General features: G+C 45.1%; 1 protein-coding gene across 1 annotated transcript in view; it reads left to right on the plus strand.

Moving 5' to 3' along the window:
* Positions 1-15,097: 15,097 nt before the first annotated feature.
* The window catches only part of TNFRSF18 (TNF receptor superfamily member 18), a 35,103-nt gene continuing 25,922 nt past the window's right edge, over positions 15,098-24,278 (plus strand). Inside the window, exons 1-2 of the mRNA XM_040415552.1 lie at positions 15,098-15,308; positions 18,765-18,905. Of these exons, the coding sequence (XP_040271486.1) occupies positions 15,155-15,308; positions 18,765-18,905 (295 nt within the window). The 5' untranslated portion in view covers positions 15,098-15,154. The remainder of the gene's footprint in view (positions 15,309-18,764; positions 18,906-24,278) is intronic.

Below are 24,278 nucleotides of genomic sequence, written 5' to 3' on the forward strand. Positions count from 1 at the left end.
GTGACAGAGGAGGACATCCTGTCATTCTAGGCACCAATGTCTTCAAAAACTGTTATTCAGAAATACTTGCTGTATTACATCAGACTTTGCCCACTGCTTCCTCTGCATCCAGGAGGGTGATTCAAAAGACTATCACTGTGTTAAGTGCCCAGCAGAGGTTTGCTAATGGGAAAGGAGAAATTTGTACTGCCAGGATCCGTGATATTAAGCCTGTGACTTTGCCTCCTAATTCTCAAACTCTTTTGTGGTGTCGTGCTGTCCTGGGAGTCGAAGGCCGAGATTATCCAGCCCTGGTGGAACCACTCCAGATGGAGGATTATCCTTATGTGAGAGCTGCCAAGTGCCTGGTGAACGTCTCCCAAGGTAAAGTACCTGTCCGTCTGATTAATCTGAGTAATCATCCTGTTGCGCTTACTAAGCATTGCCCTGTTGCCCAGCTGTCCCAGGTGTCCTTCCAAGACATCATTCGTCTTCCAGTGACAGAAAAGCCGCCAGCTGCAGACAGCAGATGTTCGCCGGTGACCCAGCCACAAGTGCCCTGGTGGGAAGAGCTCCATGTAGGGGACGAGACTACCCCCCAACATCAACAAGAAGGGATTCTACAGCTTGTCAAGGAGCACCACCAGGCCTTCAGTAAGCATGCTACTGACTATGGAGAGGTTAGTGTCATACAACACACCATACCTACTGGCTCTCATCCTCCTATCAAGGAGAGATACAGACCCTTACCACCTACTTCATATCAGACTGTAAAGGAAATGATCCAAGAAATGAAAGACTCTAATGTGATCCGGGACAGCCGTAGTCCGTGGGCTGCACCCCTGGTTCTTGTAAAGAAGAAGGACGGTAGTATCCGTTTCTGTGTGGATTATAGGAAAATTAATCAAATAACCCACAAAGATGCATACCCACTGCCCCGCATTGAGGAGTCACTAACTGCTCTGGGCTCCTCTGCCTATTTCTCCACATTGGACTTGACCAGTGGCTACTGGCAAGTACCCATGGCCCCTGCAGATAGAGAAAAGACTGCCTTCACTACTCCCATGGGCCTGTTCGAATTCAATTGTATGCCGTTCGGGCTATGTAATGCCCCAGGAACTTTCCAGAGACTAATGGAACGGTGTTTGGGTCACAAAAACTTCGAAACAGTGCTGCTGTATCTTGATGACGTCATTGTGTACTCAAAAACATATGAGGACCATCTGAAACATTTGGCAGAAGTATTTGAAATCCTTATCAAATATGGCTTGAAGGTAAAGCCATCCAAGTGTCACCTGCTCAAACCTGCAGTAAGATACCTGGGGCATATAGTAAGCGGAGAGGGAGTGCAACCTGACCCTGATAAATTGGCAGCTGTCTGTAATTGGCCGGTTACTACTACTGTCAAAGAGGTGAGGAGTTTCCAGGGTTTTGCCGGCTACTATAGACGTTTTATCCCCCATTTTGCTCAAATAGCTGATCCTATCCAGGAGCTCTTGAGGGGGCAACCCAAAAAGAGTCCTAGAACTCCTGTGCCCATTGAGTGGAATGAGAAAAGAGAGATAGCGTTCCAATTGCTAAAAAAGAAACTGACCGAGCCTCCAGTGTTAGGTTATCCAGATTATAGCAAGCCCTTCCATCTCTATACTGATGCTAGCAAGCGAGGCCTGGGAGCTGTGTTAGCCCAGATCCAAGAGGGAAAAGAGAGAGTGATAGCATATGCAAGCCGCTCCCTGAAAGGAGCTGAGAAAAATGACCAGAATTATAGTTCCTTCAAACTAGAGTTCCTGGCATTAGTGTGGGCGGTGACAGAAAAATTCAAGGATTATCTAGCCGCCACCCCGTTCATTGCATTCACTGACAATAACCCTCTGGCACATCTCAATACAGCTAGATTGGGGGCCTTGGAGCAGAGATGGGCCTCTCGCCTTGCCAACTATAATTTCTCTGTAAAGTATCGTGCTGGACGTACTAATGATAATGCTGATGCTTTATCCAGGCTTCCCACAGAGACAGCTCCTGATGATGTGCGAGATGCTTGGGAAGATGTAGAGATGCCGGCTTTCTATAACAAATTTGCTCAACAGGATCAGGCTCGAGCTACCAATAACAGAGCTGCAGTTCCTTCACCCTCCAGTAGGCCTGATCCTAAAGAAGAAAGGTGGGTGAAACTACAGTCTGAAAGTAGAGTGCTGGGTGAGTTGTTGGACTTCATTACTAGTGGCAGAGCCCCTGAGAGGATTCGGCGTAAGAGTGCAGATCCTGAGCTCATCAAACTGTGGAGACAGCGCCATCAACTCTTCATACAAAAGGGCCTATTGCTACGGAGAAGCCTAGACCCAGTGTCCAACGAAAGAGTACACCAGATTCTCATACCCCGACGAGATGCAGGTATGGTGTTGGAGATGTACCACAATCAATCCGGTCACTTTGGGGTCCAAAAGACTGAAGCTACTATCCGCCAGCGGTTTTACTGGGTAGGCATGAGAGAAGACATGGAGAAGTGGTGTCGAGAGTGTGTAGCCTGTGCCTTGAAACGAAGTGAGCACCATGATCAGAGGGCACCACTGAGACCCATTGTAAGTACCCGTCCTCTTGAACTTGTCGCCATCGACCATGTAAAACTGGAGCCTAGTCGCTCAGGGTATGCTTATGCCATGACCATTATTGACCATTTCACAAAGTTTGTTGTAGCAGTGCCTGTGAGAGACCAGACAGCCAAGACTACAGCCGAAATGTTCTGGAAGCACTTCCTCCTGCCCTATGGATGTCCAGAAAAGATCCTCACCGATCAAGGACCTGCTTTTGAGTCCCATCTGTTCCATGAACTGTGCCGCTTACACAACTGTAAGAAGATCCGGACGACGGCCTACCATCCTCAAGGTAACGGATTATGTGAAAAAATGAATCAGACCTTGATAGAGATGCTGAGGGCCGTGCCTCCTGAGAACAGAGGAGATTGGCCCAGTCTGTTGCCACAGCTCATGTTCACATACAATCATACCATACATTGTTCCACCGGGTATACCCCTTTTTACTTGATGTTTGGGCGTCAAGGGACATTGCCTGCTGATCATTCATTGGACATACATGTGCCTGATTGCATTAACCCATTACCTAACACCGACTGGGTTGCTGAGCACCAAAGGCGATTGGATGCAGCCAAAGCCATTGTTCAGGAACGTATGGACCTTGCTAGAGACCGACAGCAGAGAGACTATGATCAGGCAGCCCATGCAGAACCCTTGACCATAGGGGCCGTGGTATGGTTAAAGAATAACCGTCGTACCAGCAAATTGGACAGTAAGTGGGAGCGAAGTCCTTATGTTGTCACTGCAATCCCAAATGTTGGAACTCACACTTATGAGATCACCCGGGAAGACAAGGGATCCCAAATTGTACACCGAAACCGTTTGAAACTCTGCCTGACGCCAGAACCTAGTGCCGAGAGTTCTGGATCAGAATATCCGGTGTCAGAGTCAGCCATACAGCCCGAGGATCCTATGCAGGCTGTTAGTAATCTGAGGTATGACGCTGATCCCATGCATTGGCTTCTGACGCCTTGGTTGAATTTGCTGGTGCCTGCTCCGGCCCCTGCTGTTTCTTCACCTCCAGAAGAGCCGGTTCAAGATGCCCCGGATCCAGTTTCCCCTCTTGTGGATATTGTTGTTCCAGTTGTTCCTGTTGTTCCAGTTGTTCCAGTTGTTCCTGACCAGGGTCTCGCTGATGGAGACCCTCCTGTTGCTCCTGTCCCTTCTACTTCGTTGCTAAGGGAAGAGGAGACCCCTGTACTGAGAAGGTCTACCCGGATGACCAGGGGACGCCCGCCAGTCCGTTTAGGAGACTTTGACTATTCTGGTGGCGTCTCCTCCCAAACCGTTGTTACTGGGAATACCTTGTTGGACATTTGTGCGCAAGAATGGACTCCCCCACGTGAGCCCTTGCCTGTGCTACACCCACAGGAAACCCCTGGGTAGTTCCGTTATTATGCTGTCATTTTATTGTGCAACTTCATACTAAGGAAATGTGCCCAGAGATGGACTCCACCGCATGAGAGCCTCTGTGATTTAATAAGAAATAACCTGGGTACGGACTCATGTTTGTTATTTGAGCCTCCAAGAACTTTTATACCGTTTTCTACTGTTTTATCATGGACTTATTCATTGTCATGGACTATCCTGGTTCTAATGTTACGCTGTGCCAGGTCAGCGCCCCCGTTCCATTCACTATCCTGAGAGAAGAGAACGACGCCCCTTGTCACTACCCTGCACCTTTGCCAATTGGACCTGATGCAAATGTAAATGCAGATGAATTACATGTATGTATGCCTGCATGTCTCTATTTTCTATTTCAGGTAGAGATTCCAGTTGGGCGACCCATGATGGAGTACGAGGTCGTACTCACCTTAAAGCAGTGGGGTATGTAGTGTACGGGAACTGTAATACCCGTCACTACCAAAGTGTCACTTGGTGTGCTGTCGTCCCTCCTTAGTTATGGGGAAGTTGGTATATGTCAGTTTTATAAAATGTCATGTAATGTAATGCATGTATTTCCCTGTTGCTATGAAACTTGCAAGTACAGGCCGGCTAGGGGTGTCATTCCAGCTCTTAGGCATTAGAGGGAGCTAGGGAGCCCTAGTTTATATAAGGGCCAGACAAGGAAGGGAAAGTCAGTGTAACCTGATCTAGTGTGGAGTGCAGAAGTCAGTCTAGACCACAGCTCAGAAGTTTCTAGAGCCTGAGGAAGTGTCCAGAAGCTGAGAGAGACAGAGAAGCAAAGATCAGGAAAGCAAGAGGTACTCAGAAATACAGAGGAGGTACTTATTAAAGCTATAGCCAAGGATATAAAGCCAGAACTAGGTTAATGGGCCTTGGTGAAGATATGCTGTATTCCAGGATCAGACAGAATTAGAGTGCAAGCTCCTGTGCTGCAAGTCCTGTGTTCAACACTCTGTAATTACCCTGCTATAACTGAATTGCCTGCATCGACCGAATTGCAAAATCGACTGTATGCTTAGGAACTGCATTTCCTATATTGTCTCTGCTAGCAAAACTACTAAAGTTGGAGTTCTGTTTTAAGACTACGTTTCCTCAATTTATTCCTGCATCCGCAAACGGCGTGCCACCGTTTACTTGGCACTGGCGTCACGAACTATTTCTACCTATACCTGCCCTTGCAGAGAGTCAGCTGTACCAGGTTAGTGTATATTGCACTACATCACCCAGAAACACCTACTACACACAACTTGAGTACGCTGCATATGTACCCCCCCCCCCCTTATATACTAAATATTTTATTTTAATCTTCACCGGCAATCAGGGATCTGACCTGTGCACTGAGCTGGAGCAGGCAGACCTGACTAATAGACCACCGAGCCTGCTCCAGCTCTGCCTCTCTACCTTCCTATATAATTGCATGGCGGCCCGTGCAAGACTTTACCGCTGCGCCGGAGTTGGGAACACGCTGTCCCCTGTAACCCTACGATGAATGGCCACGTGGGGAGCGGCATGTCGGTCCCATGACAATCGTTCCGGTGCGGTGGTGCTCCCCCTCACCTTGGGGAGCCGAAACACCGCCGGCCGGACTACGTGGACATGGCTACTGGATGAGGCAGCATACTTACCTTTGACCGCAGACTCGTGAGCTAGGAACGTCGCCGTCACCTGCCTACACGTGTGGTAGGTAGAAACGAGACGAGACGTTCATTGAGGGAGGGGCACATGCCGATTATAAAGGCAGCTACACCCCTCCCACAAATGCAGGCCAATAAATCGGCCTTTACACATATTATTATATATTTAGTAGAGGTGGGACGAATCCAATTTTTTCCGAATCCGAAAAGGTTCTCGAATATATCGAATCTTTCGAATCTCGAATCCTACCAATCCTGTACATAATTGTGTGAACGCACGGTGTAAGAAACAAAGTCAGACCGCGTCAGTTTGTCTGAACCTCCACCTCCCAGTCACGGTCGCACCCTATATGACCGCGATGACCCCTGCTCCTATCACTACAGAACATACAGGGTAATACAGCCTCATACCTCTTACATCCAGTGACGTTTCTTGTAGATGTTCTCTTTCCTCATCTTCTCCTTTCAGACCAGACACCATTTTTCAGCCATTTTTAGTCTCTGCAGCTTAACAAAAAAAAAAAAATCTTAGTTTACTACTTTTCCATCATCCTCCCATCTTCTGGACAAATCATCCTAACACCCCCAATACTGTTCCGCTGTGCTCCCCAATACTATACTGCAGAAACAGATAATACCCCTGATAATACTAGTACCACACAGAGCCCCCCATATAAAATACCCCTTCTTTGTGGCCTCAGTAGATGCCCCCATAGTGCCCCCAATAATGTGCCAATAAGAAGTGGCCCCACAGTGCCACCCAATAATGTGCCAGTAAGTGTCCCCATAGATGCCCCCCTAATCATGTGCCAGTATCAAGTGCGGAGTGCCTCTCTCCTCCCCCCCCCCATGTGCCGGTATCATAGTGCCATCTCCCCCCCCAATGTGCCAGTATTATAGTGCCACCTCCGCCCATAATGTGCCCGTATCATAGTGCCACCTCCCCCCCATAATGTGCCCGTATCATAGTGCCATCTCCCCCCATAATGTGCCCGTATCATAGTGCCACCTCCCCCCATAATGTGCCAGTATCATAGTGCCATCTCCCCCCCAATGTGCCCCTATCATAGTGCCACCTCCCCCCATAATGTGCCCGTATCATAGTGCCATCTCCCCCCATAATGTGCCCGTATCATAGTGCCATCTCCCCCCATAATGTGCCCGTATCATAGTGCCATCTCCCCCCATAATGTGCCCGTATCATAGTGCCTCCCCCCAATGTGCCAGTAGTATCATAGTGCCTCTCACCTCTCCCCCTGGCATTCACAGATCCCCCCACCCCATAACAGTGCCATCCACAGACCCCCCCACCCTATAACAGTGCCATCCACAGACCCCCCCACCCCATAACAGTGCCATCCACAGACACCCCCCCCCACCCTATAACAGTGCCATCCACAGACCCCCCCCACCCTATAACAGTGTCATCCACAGACCCCCCATTGCCGCTCCAGTAGTTATAAAAGTGTAATTGTGATTAATAATCATGCTGCCCCCTCTGTCTGTAGTATTACATGATCCAATAAATCTTACTTACAGGGCTAGTACTGCTATCGTAACAGGCCGGCCGGCAGACGAGCGGCAGCGTCACTGACTGACGTCACCTGCCTGAGCCGCCTGCTTCATTCATAAAGCAGGCGGCTCAGGCAGGTGACGTCAGTCAGTGACGCTGCCGCTCGTCTGCCCGGCCGGCCTGTTTCGATAGCAGTACTAGCCCTGTAAGTAAGATTTATTGGATCATGTAATACTACAGACAGAGGGGGCAGCATGATTATTAATCACAATTACACTTTTATAACTACTGGAGCGGAGGGGCCGGAGCACAGTGAACGCACCGGCCCCCAGCTCCGCCTCCCAGTCCCTTCCACCGGATTCGTCGGATTCGTTTCAGGCAAATTACGTCGGGATTCGAGTCCACGAATCCCACGAATCCAGCAAGATTCGAGGGATTCGTGGATTCGACAAATCCCCCGTCCCATCTCTAATATTTAGAATATACAATATATTATAATATATGTAAATATATTATGGCTAAAAACATCAGTAGTAGTTTCCCACATATTATGCATTCATATATCAGAAGTATGATTATATATATATTTTGTGCCATACATTTTTTACAGGATTTGAACTCCCTACCGTGTACATTAGAGGCAAGGATAATAACCACTCTATAGAGCTACATGTTAACCTGCACAGAAATATTAAATAAGTCTTCTGCAGAATAGGAATACTCACTACATCAGGAACTACTATGAGGTTTTTCTCACACAGTTTAGCATTCAGCTTTATAGCTGAGTGGATAAGGTCCTTGCCTCTAATGTTGGGAGTTCAAATCCTGGCAGCAACTGTTCAGAAATTTGATTTAAATACACTGGGGTGTTGCCAAGCACTGACTCCATATATGGAGTCAGAGCAGGGACTTCTAAGCCGAACTAGAGTCCCAACACCCTCCCCTCTTCAGAGCAGGGGGTTCCTGGTGTTCTCCTATTGACTTCCATTGTGCTCGGGTGCACCCGAGCATCGGGAAGTGTTGCACATGAGCACTTTGGTGCTTGCCCAACACTACTACAGAGCTGTCCATAGAAGTGAATGGGACGACTTAGCTGTAATTACACTGCTTACCACTGCAGTTGTGATGGTAAGCAGGTAAACATTGAAGAGAAGGCAGTGCTTATATGAGCGCTGTGGTCTCCTTAAACAGCTGACCCTGGCAACCGTGCATATCTGATATTGAAGACCTAGTCATCAACATAAAAAAAAAACAGACAACCCCTTTAAGAGGCTTTTCATACAGTAGAGGACGTTTTGTAAAAGGGTTAAAATATACCATATACAGATGTAACACACAAACTCTTAACTAAATTTTTTTAACTCATCGTGTTATCTTGAAACAAAAGCCATTGAAAAGCAATTGAAGGTGTTGGCTTAGCGCATTTAGTTTAGATAACACGTCTCATAAAGAATGTGTGTTAACTCTACTACATCTGTATTTTCTGGACTATAAGATGCACTTTTTTGCAAGGAAAAATCTTACTAAGAAGTGTCTGTGTCTTAGGCCACCTGCACACGGTTGGGGGCGAATGCACATAAGATCCGTACAGATTTCCATGCGGATTTATGTGCGTTTCTGCAGCATATCCGCACCAAAATCCTCAATGTCTATTTGTAGTATTTGGTGTGGATTAGATGAGGTTTTGCCGCAGATCTCACCCTTCCATTGAAAAGGGTGAAATCAGCAGATAAAACCGCAAACATAATTGACATGCTATTTATTTTGAAATCAGCACAGCAGGTCCATTTCAGCAAAGAAGACATCACCAAAGTGTACATGAGATTTGTGTAAGCTTATATACTTTGCTGGTTTTGTAATACGCTCCGTTTTTTCCACACAGAAATCCAGACTGAAAAACTGCATGTATTCCGCAACGTGTGCAGGTGGCCTTATAGTCCTCAGAGAGGGGGTCCAGCAGTGCCAGACCTTCTGACTCGCTCACACAATGTATTGCCCGATCAGTGAGAGAATCGTGCACACGTGTCTGCACACTTCTCTCTCTCACTACCTAATTTGTGTGTGATCAGTGCAAGCACGAGAGAAACACATGCAGCAAGAGGACAGTGATTGTAAAAAATACCTCTGGCCAAAGGTCCTCCCCAAGCTAGGAGAAGCTCTGTACCGCAAGGACTGTCCATGATGTTGCCAGTGGGCAGGGCCAGATGGCACATTCATGAAAATGAGATCTACCGTAGGTATATTACTAAATATGTGTGTGTGTTGCAGAGCTGTGTGTATTAGTCCATGTAGCAGGGCTGTGTGTGCATGTAGCATAGCTGTCTTTGTGTGCATGTAATACAGCTGTATTTGATGTGTACATGTATGTAGCAGTCTTGTGAGTATGCATGTAGTAAAGATGTGTTTGTGCAGCGTACTCAAGTTGTGTGTAGTAGAGTTTCTGGGTGTAGTAGTGCAATGACACTAACCTGAGACGGCTGACTCTCTGCATAGGCAGGTGATGGTAAGAAATTGTTCGTGACGCCAGTGCCAATTAAACGGTGGCACGCCGTTTGCGGATAGCAGGAATAAATGAGGAACACCGTGAGGTTAAAGCAGAACTCCAACTTTAGTAGGTTTCATAGAGACAATAATGGAATCGCAGTTCCTTGGCATACAGTCGATTTTTCAATACGGTTGATGCAGGCAATACAGATTGAGCAAGGTGATTACAGAGTGTTAAACACAGGACTTGCAGTACAGGAGCTTGCACTCTATCTCTGACTGATCCTGGAATATAGCAAATCTTCTCCAAGGCCCAATAACCTAGCTCTGGCTTTATATCCTTGGTTTTAGCTTTATAGAGTACCTCCTCTGTTCTCTTGAGTACCTCTTGCTCCCTTTGATCTTTGCCTCTGTCTCGCTCTCAGCTTCCTCAGGCTCTTTAACTTCAGTATTCCTGTTTCTGCATAAGGGAATTCAGGAGGGGAACCTTCTCCTGAAGGCAGGCTTCAGGCCTGGACTGGTTTCTGACATTGTCTAATCTCCAACTGTAGACTACAGACACTAGACTCAGTCTCCCCTTCACTTCCCTGACTGGGCCTTATATAAACTAGGGCTCTCTAGCTCCCTCTAGTGACTAGAAGCTGAAATGACACCCCTAGCAGGCCTGTACATGCAAGTTTCACAGCAATAGGGAAATACATAGCATTACATTACATGACATTTTATAAAACTGACATATACCAACTTCCCCATAAATAAGGGGGGAACGACAGCACAACAAGTAACACTTTGGTAGTGACGGGCATTACAGTCCCCGTACACTACATTTGTTGTGTGCATGTAGCAGAACATCAAGGAAGCTTTAATAAGTAGAAAACATTTTTTTTTTGTCTAGACCATTGGTACGTCTTATAGTCCAGGGCTCATACGGTAATGCTTACCATGATAAATGTTTGTGATTTGATGTTTAAAAAGATTAATTTAATTAAATAAGCTTTCCTTGGTTTACACTGTGTTCAGGGCATATGCATGCACATTTAAGGCTACTTTCACACTATCGTTTTAGTTTTCCGGTATTGAGATCCATCATATGGGCTCAATACCAGAAAAAAAACGCTTCAGTTTTGTCCCTATTCATTGTCAATGGGGACAAACCTGAACAGAACGGAATGCTCCAAAACCAGAGAGGAAACCGCAACATGTTGTAGTTTGCTTTCCGTCCTGGGATGCGGAGCATGACCCCCAATGCAAGTCAATGGGGACGGATCCGTTTTCTCTGACACAATCTCACATCTCACACAATAGAAAACGGATCCGTCCCCTATTGACTTTCAATGGAGTTCATGACGGATCTATCTTGGCAATGTTAAAGATAATACAACCGGATCCGTTTATAACTGATGCAGATGGTTGTATTATCAGAAACGGAAGCGTTTTTGCTGAACCCTGCCGGATCCAGCAAAAACGCTGTGTGAAAGTAGCCTAAGGGGTTCTGCTGAGCAAATCCCAAGACTCAAGTAACAGAAGGCATACCGACATATACTGGTCAAATATTGAAGTTCACATCTTTTGTCATGTGTCCGGTCCTCCTCCCACTCTTTGTTTACACAGCTACAGCCAGGCTCGACTGGCCCACAGGGAAACAGGTGAATCCACTGGTGGGCTTTGAGCAAGGGTGGGCACTCATACCCCCAACTCCCCCCCCCCCTGCAGCAGGAGAACAGGAGGGGAGAAACAGGTAATTATAGGATTTTTTTGAGGCATGTAGTGGTGTTGGACACACTTTAGGTTATGGCCACAGGGTCAGGGAATCCAAAATAAGAAGTGGATAATGAAAGGAGAGAAAGTATTGTTATTGAAAGTGGTGTGGAGTCATGTGCCAACTAACCAGCTAGGCTTTTGATTAAACCTTAGGGCAGTGTCCTGGCAGATCCTGGTACTCACCCTTTAAATGAATCTGTCACCTGGTTTGACCATATTAAGCTCTCACCATTGCCATGTTTAATAAAATACCTTATCTCCTGCAGTGGTTTTCTTTCTTATATTCATGCTTTCATTTTGCTAAAAAAGCGATCTTTGTGTTATGCAAATTAACCTTGAAGGTGCCCAGAGGGGCGTTATTCTTCACCCTCTGAGCCCAGTAATGCCCCCCTGCAGTGCCTAGCCCGCCTTAGTTTAGAGCCGGAGCACGCCTCCTCGCTATGTAGTAACGTCCCACAGTCTAGTTTAACGGCGCCGGCCCCTCTGCTACGTCAGTTAATTCATTCAAGCAAGGCACCTTGAATCTTCAGTTAGTCCGGCTGAAATCTCGCGCAGGCGCAGTACCGCCTACTGCCTGCACCTGTGCGATCCGACCGCTCCTGAGGGCAACAGCGATAAGAAGGCGTCACTGGGCATGCGCAATCATCAAAATGTGACTTCATCGTTGGCTCCTTGGCCCCCCTCCCATTTCCCTTCTCTGTATTTCACATTATCACCATGAGAACCACTGATCCTACCACCACCACCGTGGCTACCAGTGCCACTATTACTACAAATACTACCAACAAAGGTACATATCAGGTACCTTGCCTCCCCCTCAACCTCCTTCTCATGGCAGTCCAAACGCTGACTGTCCTCACACAGGTCATCTACACTGTCTTGAGCATCTTCCAAAGTACATGGGGATTCATTGCCTCCTCTTAGGAAAAAAGAAGAGCCTCACTAGGAGGAGACAGACATGATGCAAGTGAAAGTCTTCTTTGGGGACACAAGTAAGAGTAGTAGGAGTAATGCACTGACCCCTCGCCCGACATCATCCTGTGTTGACTAAATGGATGAGTGAGCCACCCAGATCAGTGTCATCCTTTTTTATTACAGCCACCCACATTCTCACTCGAGGATGACAATGCACAGGACTCTGTCTTTACCCAGACATTTTATTATTAGGCCTATTTCAACAATGCATGTTATAGGTTTGGTACACGTGTTGTTATTATTATTGTTTTTCCATAATTATCAGACAGAGGAGCAATTAAATGTCCATCCTCTTGTATAAACACACTGCACACTGGCATTGACAATTTACAATAGTATATTGACACAATACAATAAGTAGAAGTTATTGATGAGAACATGGTGCATGCCATGTTCTCATCAGTAGCCACATGTCTGTGGAGGGGGAAACCGCAGTGAGCTGATGGACAGACAGAGAAATCCAATAATGGCACAAGATGCCAAATTGCTGGTGGACTCCTAAGTAAGCCAGTATTAATAAGCATTCTGAGAACAGCCACCTATTTTAATGTGACCAACATGTCAGCAAGGAAGGTAGACAGAGAGTGAGTGCACGCATTCCAGGAGAAACCCTTGTCTAGCAGGATACTCCTTGTCTATGTGTCTGTGTGACCTCTGTTGCGATATGGGGAAGCTGCCGGTCAGAGGGACAGCGGAGACTGCGGGTTCTAACATTTTTCACTAGTCAGCCCTTCACATACTGTAGTCTTTTGCAGCTGTCCAGGGACTGCAAGTCCCAGCATGTTGTGTGTCAGGACATTCTGTCCCCTCTAGTTCTGTCAGAACACAAGCCTTGTAATTGTATATTGGAGATGAGGTTGTCTTCATGTGGTCCCATGTCTCTATACATTTACTCATCACCTAATTAGTAGCTAGATTTTGAACGATGTGCTTTATGATGTCATTGGAAGTTATCACTCCAGTGAGCGAGGGAGGAGATATGTGTACATATCTGATTCCTTATCAGATAGTCCTATATTGGGACCAATATGGGACTGTCATCACCAGTCTGTCTATGGTCATCTGATAGTGGCTTACTGGGGGCAATACCCATGCATTATTTATTGGACTGCTCATCCAAAAATAGTTTTTACATCATCTTATTAAAATGATTGTACGAGTGATCTTAAAATCTACATGGTGCAACTAAATGCCTAAATTTAAAAAAAAATTCCTATACTAACCAGTTTCTCTCCAGCCATTTTCTGTGTTTGCGGTTGGTATACAAGGCTGGAGCAGTGACAGAGGTATACGGCATGTTCCCACTGCAGCCAATCACTGCCCTTAGAAATCTTGTGCCATATATCTCTGTCACTGTTGCAGACTTGTACATGAACAGCAGGATCTTCACTATGTGTGTGTCATGGGTCTTCACTATAATGAATGTGTCGTGGCTGCATGTCTGTGGCACTGGAGCCTGGGGAAAGGGCAGGAGCTGAGAAGGCTGCAGGGGTGAAAGTCAGGGGAGATCCCAGGGATTTAGTAGACTGCGAGGGTAGTATCCATTTGGTACTGAGTATCATGTTACGCACTTGATGAGGATGGTCATCATTAAAGAGGACCTTTCACCATAATAAAACCTCTAAACTAACTATACAGACGCGTAGTGCTGGCCAATCGCAGCGCTCAGCTCATAGCCTGAGAGGTTTTTTTTTCTCTCGGGCTATGAGCTGAGCGCTGCGATTGGCCAGCGCTACAGCATGGAAGAATGAGACGCCGGCAGGTTCCCCTGGGTGGAGCCTAACTATGAAGATACCGGAGGCTATAACCGGAGAATGGAGCGGCGCCCAGGTATAACAGTAAGTGCAGGGGGATCCCTGGGCGCCGCTCTACACGTCTGTATAGTTAGTTTAGAGGTTTTATTATGGTGAAAGGTCCTCTTTAAGACCTGGCCCCCGTAAGGGGTGCAGACTGGATGCTATTGGTTGGCACACTCGCAGCAGAATAATAAAGACTTCCATCTTATTGGACTTGAATTACATATCTTAGTTTCAGGCTGATGTAGAAATAAATAAATAAAATTGACGCAGAATAAGTCTCCCTGCACTCTCCCTGCACTCTCCCTGCACTCTCCAGCGCTAATATTCTTCTATTAATCACTTTCAGCAACACTGTCCCTAGCACATGAGAGCTTGCCACGTCTCTCTATATGCTCAGCTCACAGGTCAATGGCAGAGACCACGCAGAATGACGGTTTTATAGGACTGTGACATCACAGAGAATGGCTCTGAGGATTGGCTGGCTACACAGCATTATGGATGATCTCAGTGCTCCCCTCCTGGTCCTGTCAACAGGGGTCCAGGCAACTGGTATCTGTGGTTTGGAGTTTCGACTCAGACCATGGTCCACCAGTTGAGTACCTCTGACACACAGCATAGTAACATCCAGTTCAACTTTCTGTATCTTTTCTAAAGTGATTTGTCCAAAGACGTAGAAAACAACATTTTAATCACAGATATCTGCCTTATCACTAAAGACAAAAAAATAATAATGTGAAATTAAGAATGAAAGAAAGCAGTCACCCAACATTTTAGTTAACCCCCAGCATAACCATACAGACACATTTAGACATATATATAAAAAAAAAAACAAGACCACGGGAAAAAAATGTAAAACCGACAGGAAGCATGTCTGACGTACAAAACTTCCTCCCACCACAAGGATTATAATAAGGCTGACATTTGTGACAAATCATCCATCAGTGATAGAGTGAGCGATTCTGAGCTGTAGCAGAGTCTCAGGATACAGAGCAGGCTTCATATTTAGTGAAAATGAGACTCACATGGAAGATGGGATCATTGCTAACAGTGTGGTGTGTATTACTTCTGGAGGGCACTGCCATATTTGCTGCTGAGGAATGCGCTAACAACAATTACAAGGTGAACATAAATGGACTTTCCGTATGCTGTCCGCCATGTACACAAAGTGAGTATCATCTAGTGAGTTTTATTACTATCTTTATAAATGTTAACTATTGAAGGTCACATAAATGAAATATTGAGTAAATACATACATTGGGCTACTTTCACACTTGTGGCAGAGTGATCCGGCAAGCAGTTCCGTCGCCGGCAAAACGTATGTCAACTGGAGGCATTTGTAAGACTGATCAGGATCCTGATCAGTCTTAAAAATGCCTGATCAGTCACAAAAATGCATTGAAATGCTGGATCCGTCTTTCATCCGGCAAAACGGATCCGGCATTTACTTTTTTTACCTTTTTTTCGGTCTGCGTATTTTGAATGCCGGATCCGGCACTAATACATTCAGGCAAGTCTTCAGTTTTTTGGGCTGGAGATAAAACCGTAGCAGGCTGCGGATTTATCTTTTGCCTGATCAGAAAAAGACTGAACTGAAGACATCCTGATGCATCCTGAACGGAATTCTCTCCATTCAGAATGCATGGGGATATAACTGATCAGTTCTTTTCCGGCATTGAGCCCTTTTGACGGAACTCTATGCCAGAAAAGAAAAAACCGCAAGTGTGAAAGTACCCTTACATCTTATACTTATCCTTCATTGTCCAGCGCTGCATTCACAATTCTCCTGGCTTCAGAGCTGAAATCCTTTGGCAATCTTTGAAGTAACTGTGTCCGCAGTATAGGCTTTATACTAGGCAATCACAGCATGATAAAATCTCAGCTAAGCCGTGTCTTATAATTTTCTGAATTCCTGACTGTTTGCAATGGCAAGCAGCAAAATTTTGAATAATAAAGTTCTGAGTGTCAAAACTTTATAAGTGATATAATGCTTTGACAAAGTTACTCACACATTAGTGCACATTTTATTTGCAAGAAAGAAAAAGAAGTTCAGGTGGACAGACTTTTAAAAGTATGTTTGTAGGACTCTGTTCACATCATACTTATAAAGGTCTTCTAGCATATGTACTGTATATGTTGTTTTTGTGGCAGCTGACTGTAACAGTGTATACTTTCCAGTACAGTAAAAAATAAAAAAGTATACTATACCTGCCTAGCCTATGCCAAATGGACACTTTTTTGCCTTCTATGGGGACAACTATAGACGTCTCTGAGCACATATGAACGTGAACACCAAGCATGGTGTGAACATAACCTAAGAAAGGAGTATTGTATATTTATAGGTAATTACTCAGTTCTATCGGTAAGGGTAGAGTCCAGCTTGTAAAATACTTCTTTTATTATCTATTGTACATTAGTAATTGCTGGAGCCCCCCTGGTAACTTTGCTGCTTCAGCACTGGACGTTCACCAATGTAGAACTCTACCCAATCCATTTATTCAACTGGAATTTAGAGAGTATAACTTCTGACTAAATTTGATGGTGAGCAATTTCCAATTAGTGGTGAGAAACAACTGGTTAACAAACTTCCGAGAAATTCATTGGTGCTGTATCGCGCCACCAAACCACCGTGAGGAACATTTCCAACCCACTTCACCCAACCTTTCTGTCAACAGGTTAAGGATTACCAGACATAGAAATGGACTTTCTATACCGATTTTTTTGCTTATTATGACCATTACTTTCTCATTTTTACCAAAATACTGAAAATTAGTTCATACTATAATCCCAGTAAATAGTAGCTTAATCACAACCAAACAAGCAATCTGGAGAAGTTCATATTGTCTACATGTGACCATACATGCAATGTGCGTCTGTATTCTGATAGTATATACTCGATCATGTCTTTTCATGTCTGAGAGCCTCATTGATAACAAGAGCAGGTTTCCTGGTCCCAGCATTACCGATCATGCACATGGCACTCTTTATTATAGTCTATGGGTGATGTGGAAACAGCCAATCACAGACTTAAAGGGGCTGCCCAACCTTCAATAAAACAGGGGAGAAGTATGCAAACAGCTTTATATAACCAAAGGTCCTATACTCAGTATTTACAATCCCTACTGTACTAGCACTCTGTGTCCCTTGTATCCCACCGACTCTTGCTTAAAGGAGTTCTCCGGGCTTTAAATATTGATGACCTATCCTCAGGATAGGTCATCAATATCAGATCGCCGGGGGTCCGACACCCGGCACCCTATGAGGAGACGGCACGCAGTGCACACGTGCCATCTCCCTTCTCACTTCCTGCTCGCTGCTGCTTTGCCCTAGACATGGCAGGAAGAGAGAAGGGAGATGACATGTGCAAACTGCGTGCTCCGTCTAGGGTGTCGGACCCCCGCAGATCTGATATTGATGACCTATCCGGAGGAATATTAAAAGCTTGGAGAACCCCTTTAGCTCTGAGACACAATGTTATCCCAACTAGAGACTGAAAACATGTGGCATAGGCACAGTAAGCATTTTTAAGGTGATTATAGGTCCGCTGGTTATCTTAAAGACAACCTGTCACCTCTCCTGACGTCTGTTTAGCAACTACTTGTATTACCCGAGTAAACACAACTGTGGAGCATCTATTATTGTGGCTCTATGTTGCGTCATTCCTCTCTTAGTCCTACTAGAACTTTATGAATCAATTGACTTCTTTCTGGGTGTTACTAGTTGGGGAGTGTCCTTGCACAGTCAGAAAATGACGGCACTGATTGGATATGGTTAGACAGTGCAGGAACACACCCTCAACTGGTAACACCCTATTGGACCTTTATTGCAAACTGCTGGCAATTCACTCATAGACTTCTATTAGGACTTATAAAAGAATGGCACAACAAAGGGCCATATGAATAGATGCTCCAGAATTATTACATGGGGAATGCAAGTAGTGACTAAAACAATATCAACAGGAGAGGTGACAGACGTGTCAGGAGCCTCCTGAATAGTTTTAGTTCAGTCAGCCTTTTGATTCCTGAAGAGTAAGGCCTTATTCACACGTTTGTGTCCGTGATGACATCTACAGATGTAGCAGAGTTAACACACATACTTGGTGAGTTATCACATCTCGTTAACTTGTTATGACTGTGACTGTTAACTACTACATCCATATGACAAGACGTTCAGTGGTTCTTCCATGAAGAATCTGTTTTTGGTCCATGTGACCGTTGTTTGCTCTATGTGTCATCCATATTTCATGCCATATTACACTGCCGGGCTTAAAATTCATTTCCAGAGCATCTCCTACCAATGGTCCGTGAAAACCACTGGATTCCATGCGTGTGTGGATTTCATGGAACCATAGACTTCAATAATCATGTTTAGTCCAGATCACAGACCAAAATAGTGCGTGTCTCTGTGGTTTTTCCACTGACTCAGAGTGAATGGAAAATCACAGATCTGTGAATAAACATTAAAATCAATGGGTACATGTGCTGTCTGTGGAGAACACGGACAGCAGATATCCATTCTTCACCCATGTCTGAATAAGGCCTAAATCTGCCGAGCTATGGAACAATGGAGAACTGATGAAAAGTTGAAAAGTACTGTAAATAAATTATATTTTTTTTATTTGCAGGTGAAAATGGCCAGACATGTCCAGATGCAAGCCAAAGAGAGAACGAATGCCGTTGCAGTCAAGGCTATGGCTGTGACTCTAGAAGTTGCACTAGATGTGAAAAGTTGCCAATCTGTCAGAGATCTCAGCTGAAGAGATTCGGTAATGTTTCTTATCTCATCAGTTTCCAACAGTGACAGCAGGAAATGGTAGTTACTGCAGACATGGCCGTCTTTAATATTGATTGGACCCTGGGCAAGAGTTTACTTGGGCCCCTGGATCCCACCTTCCCACACCCTAGCATGCAATCACGCCCTCCACCACAACACACACACCAAAAAAAAATCAAAACACCTTGTAGAGTAGTAAACTTTAATAATGATGAGTGGCCACTAGAGGTGTTCCTTTTTTTCTGAAAAGGCAGTGTTTACATTAAAAAGCTTGCAGAGACATGCTATAGACACCAGAACTACTACGTTTAGCTGTTGTGGTTCTGGTGACTATAGTGTCCCTTAATATAGAGGAGAAAAAAGAATCAACACAAAAGTATCAAATAAAATGGCTGTATCATTATTCTAAAAATTAAAAAAGCACAACTTCTGACTGCTACTTTTTTTTTACAATGTGCAGATAGTACTGTACTACTAACCCCTCCATCCACCCCTACATACAGGGTAATACAGCGCCACATACCTCTTACATCCAGTGACGTCTTTTTGATGTAGATGTTCTCTTTCCTCATCTTCTCCTTTCAGACCTTCAGACCAGACCACCATTTTTCTGCCATTTCTCGTCTCTGCAGTTTGACAAACAAAATCTTAGTTTACTACTTTTCCATCATCCTCCCATCTTCTGGACAAATCATCCTACCACCCCCAATACTGTGCCGCTGTGCTCCCCAATACTATACTGCACATACAGATAAACCCCCTGATAATAGTAGTACCATGCAGATAGTGCCCTTCAATAATTATTGGCACACAGTGCCCTAAAATAACAGCGCCCAGCAAATAGTGCCCCTGACACTAATAGTGTAAACATAACATCCCCCCAAAATAATTGTGGTAAGCTGATACTGTGCCAAGGTGCCCCCACAGTTATAGTGCTCCCAAAAGTCCCACCAATAGGAATAATACTCTGCTAGAGCACACATGGTAGTAATAGTGCTCCTACAGTGCCCCAACATGTCCCCACTGTGCCCCAGAAGTAATAATGCTCCCATAGTGCCCATACTAGTAACATGTCCTCCATAGACCCCCAGTAGTAATAAAGCCCATCATAATGCCCCCCAGTAGTAATAATTCTCCTTATAATGTGCCAGTGCAAAAAATAGCCCCTTTTAATGCCCCCAGTTGAGCTAATTTCCCCATAGTGCCCCCATAATGTGCCCCCATAGTGTTTAGTATTAAATACCCCTATATAGTGCCCCCAGTAAATGCCCCCATAGTGTTCCTCTCCCCCTTCTTCCTAGTGCCCCCCATAATGTACCAGTATAAATTGCCCCATATATAGTGCCCCAGTAGATGCCCTCAGTGTCCCCTATAATTTGCAAGTATAAAATACCCCTTCTTAGTGCCCCCCATAGATGAGCCCATAGTACTCCTCTCTCCCTTTCCCCATAGTACCCATCATAATGTGCCCCAATATAAAATGGCCCTTGACAGAGCCCCCCATATAAAATGCCCCTTCTGTGTGGCCTCAGTAGATGCCCCCATAGTGCCACCCAATAATGTGCCAGTAAAAAGTGCCACCAATAATGTGCTAGTAAGAAGTGCCCTTATAGATGCCCCCACAGTGCCCCCCAATAATGTGCCAGTAAGATGTGCCCCCATAGATGCACCCCAATAATGTGCCAGTAACAAGTGCCCCCATAGATGTCCCCCAATCATGTGCCAGTAACAAGTACCCACATAGATGCCCCTAATCATGTGCCAGTAACAAGTACCCCCATAGATGCCCCTCAATCATGTGCCAGTAACAAGTACCCCCATAGATGCCCCCCAATCATGTGCCAGTAACAAGTACCCCCATAGATGCCCCCCAATCATGTGCCAATAACAAGTGCCCCCATAGATGCCCCCAATCATGTTCCAGTAACAAGCGCCCCCATAGATGCCCTCCAATCATGTGCCAGTAATAAGTGCCCCTATAGATGTCACCCAATCATGTGCCAGTAACAAGTACCCCATAGATGCCCCCCCAATAATGTGCCAGTAACAACTGCCCCCATAGACGCCCCCAATCATGTGCCAGTAACAACTGCCCCCATAGATGCCCCCTAATCATGTGCCAGTAAATAGTACCATATAAAAAAATAAACACTTATTCTTACCTCCGGCCTGTGTTCCACGTTGTACTGGCCTTTCCCTACCCTGCCCCGCCGCAGCACATCTATCTGTATCGCTGTTCTGAGGATGGCGATACAGGTGACTATGGAGATGAGCACAATGGAAGCACTCATCTCCCTATGCCCTGCCACCGCCCCCCACTTGTCACCAGGGCAGCGCCACCTGGGGCAACGTCCCCCCCGCCCCCCCACTCTACGCCACTGGCCAGCGGGGCTCAAGAGGCAGCTGCCTTGGGCCACCCAGGAGCAACTGGGCCCAGGGCAGTTGCCCCCTTTGCCCCTCGTTAAAGACGGCCCTGACTACAGATCTTAATGAGGTTGTAACCACATTTCCCAAACTCATGATGAGCAAATATATCTAGGAAATAGGAGGGCTGGTCTGAGGGGTAGGCAGAGGGGTCACCCACCTAGGGTTCCACTGAAAAAGCACAATTTTTTTGATTGCCAGAATAGAGATAAACGGCTACCTCAAATTTTAAAAAATCAATAGGCAATTTCATTAAATGATGTACTGGGTTGGAATGATGTGTACACCTCAGTTTCATACAATAGTGAAATGGTACGTTATATTTCCCTTTGATCGTGAAAAAAGTTTCAAAGAAACCATACTCAGCTCCACCAATCCATGGCTGTGACCTTTCCTATTTTGCTTGGATACCCACTGTCCCCACTTTCTGTCCTGGCTGGTCATGTCCATTTTTAGATATGTAGTGCAATGGAAATACCTTTTGGCTTTGCTATTCTGCAGTTAAAAGGGTATTCTCATCAATCACAGAATATGCCATACACGCCTGAAGCATTGGACTCGCCCACCAGCGTACCACATGATCCCCTGGTGGACCAGGTTCTGATGCCATAGTGGCCCAATGGTCCAGAGAAAAGGTCCAGGTCCAGAGCTACCCTTGGAGGGAATAAATTACCACTGGGGTCTAGTTCTTTGAACCAAAACCTCTTAAACTTATTATCATTGAAGAAATGGGGGTTGGACCTTGAGAATAATTTTCTCTGGTAGACCCATGGAACTCCAGCTCAAGCCAAACTGCTGTCATTAAGGTGATAACTATATTTTAAGGCAGCCTTGAAGTTTTATCCTTCATCAAAATCTTTGCATATTTCTGAATGTAGTTAATGGAATGTTCCAACCTAAAATGTCTTTTCGTTTTTTTTCCATAGCCTACACTGTAAATACATAAAGCACTGACAGTAACATATGCCTATGATGTGGTCTCTAGCCTTCTTAGAGTGATTTTCCCACTACAAACATAGGGTATCAATTTTATACACAGTAACAGATATACGTGATCATTGGGGGTCTGAACTCTGGTTCCCTTCCCTCGTCTCTTTTTAGATGTAGCAGTTTTACTTGCCAATTTTCCAATGTTTAAAGGTTGCTTGCTGGACTTTTATTGTTAAAAAAACACAGGCACTATAAAAAAAATTCTGCCCCCCAACTTTGGACACCCATGCTCCATTTTGATGACTAGGCTGCATTTCTATTTATAGAAATATGGTATTCAATATCAGAAAATGCAATTAGTATATGTAATACTGCTTTATTGTCCTGTGATGTGATTTATCATTTATAGACACTGCCCTTAGTAATATGTATATGTGTTCCTTCTCTGTTCAGTTCTGGCAGAAGCAAATAAAAAGACCCCATCTACCAAACTAATGGGAGGGGGTCATGTTGGCCACAGCAGTAGTAAGCATCTAGCCTGTGTTTTTACTGCCATTCGGGGTTCGGTTTGTGGGTTCAGCCCTGAAGAAAGACGGTCTGATTGAGGTCTAGAATCTACTCACCAAAGTTGACCCTGCATTAGGGAGGTGTCACTGATGCCTAAAGGGATATTCCCACCTCAACATTTATGGCACAACCACAGGGTTCTCGCCCTCGTCCTTTTCTATGTTGGAAAAAGTGAAGCAGGTGCTTCAAAAATATAGCACTCATTCCGACCACCATATTTTTAAATATATCACACCAGACAACCGGCATAAATACATTGATAAGTCCCCCATACAGCTCAAAATCATTGCTTACCTTCAGATAATTTATTAAACTGGTTGCCACCACTGCATGGTCTGCCTCCATTGAAGGTATGCCATTGCTTTTGGTCTAGTGTTTTATTGAGGTCATTGTATGGGGATTTATACAGTTAACATTAACTGCCATGGAAGCTGTAATAATCTCTTTTCACTGAGCTCCCAATGGTGGCAGCAGCATGAAAATTCTGCACTGCCCCCTTTCCTGGGCCCCATGCAGGTAGATGACCTGCCTCCATTACAGGGGTGGAGAGACCTTTTTGACTGGTTTCAATTAACCTCAATGGAACCATACTCAATGCATCGCCACTGCAGGTGAAATGAAGCATTACAAGTTGTTAAGTCCTCCAGAGCAAGACATGCTCTTTATAGCCACTCTGCTCAGGTTAACAGAAATAACCATTAATTCAAAATTTCAGAACTATTGATGAGCGTAGTATTGGAAAATTCGACTCGGCTGCTTCGCCAAATTTTGCAAAAAGCGCATATCTTTGTACGTAGCAATGACAGGGCACTGCGATTGTGCCGCTCCCTGTCATTGTACTCCTCAGATGCCGCGATCATACATGATCGCGGCATCTGATAGTAAAAACACAGTGTAAAATTAGCAGGACAATAAATTAAATCATAATTACCTCCTCCATTTGCTTACGACGGGCCGGCCGCCGCCATCTTGATTGAAGATCTGGCGCAAAATCTTACGAGGAAGTAAGTAATTATTTTTTTGTTTTTCACACAATTTCAGGTAAAACCGATTCGCTACCACAAAGCACGAGGAGATTCGGCTTTGTGGTGAGCAGAATTTAATCTGAAATTCAGATCAAATTCCACTTCGTTGGATTCGATTCACTCAACACTAGTCATAACCTAGTTAAATAGTTCTCGATACCAGACAACACATGTAGGGAAAGTGGAAAAAATGAATGCCCCTCTCGGGGTTACAGTGAATTTTGACATAAAACGTAGACGGTCTGGTGAGATATTCCAACATCCGAGAAGTCTAGTGCTGCACCATGCTTGACCATGGAAACAGTTTTTAGTAACTTGTAAGCATTAAGCTAACTGGAAATATTGTCAGACCTTCCAAGAAGTGTGAAATCTTAATCTATAACCACAATCTGAGGTTTCTGAGGCAAGCCGAAACACTA

Source organism: Bufo bufo, chromosome 1 (assembly GCF_905171765.1).
Source record: "Bufo bufo chromosome 1, aBufBuf1.1, whole genome shotgun sequence".
In the NCBI taxonomy this organism is placed as follows: Eukaryota; Metazoa; Chordata; class Amphibia; order Anura; family Bufonidae; genus Bufo; species Bufo bufo.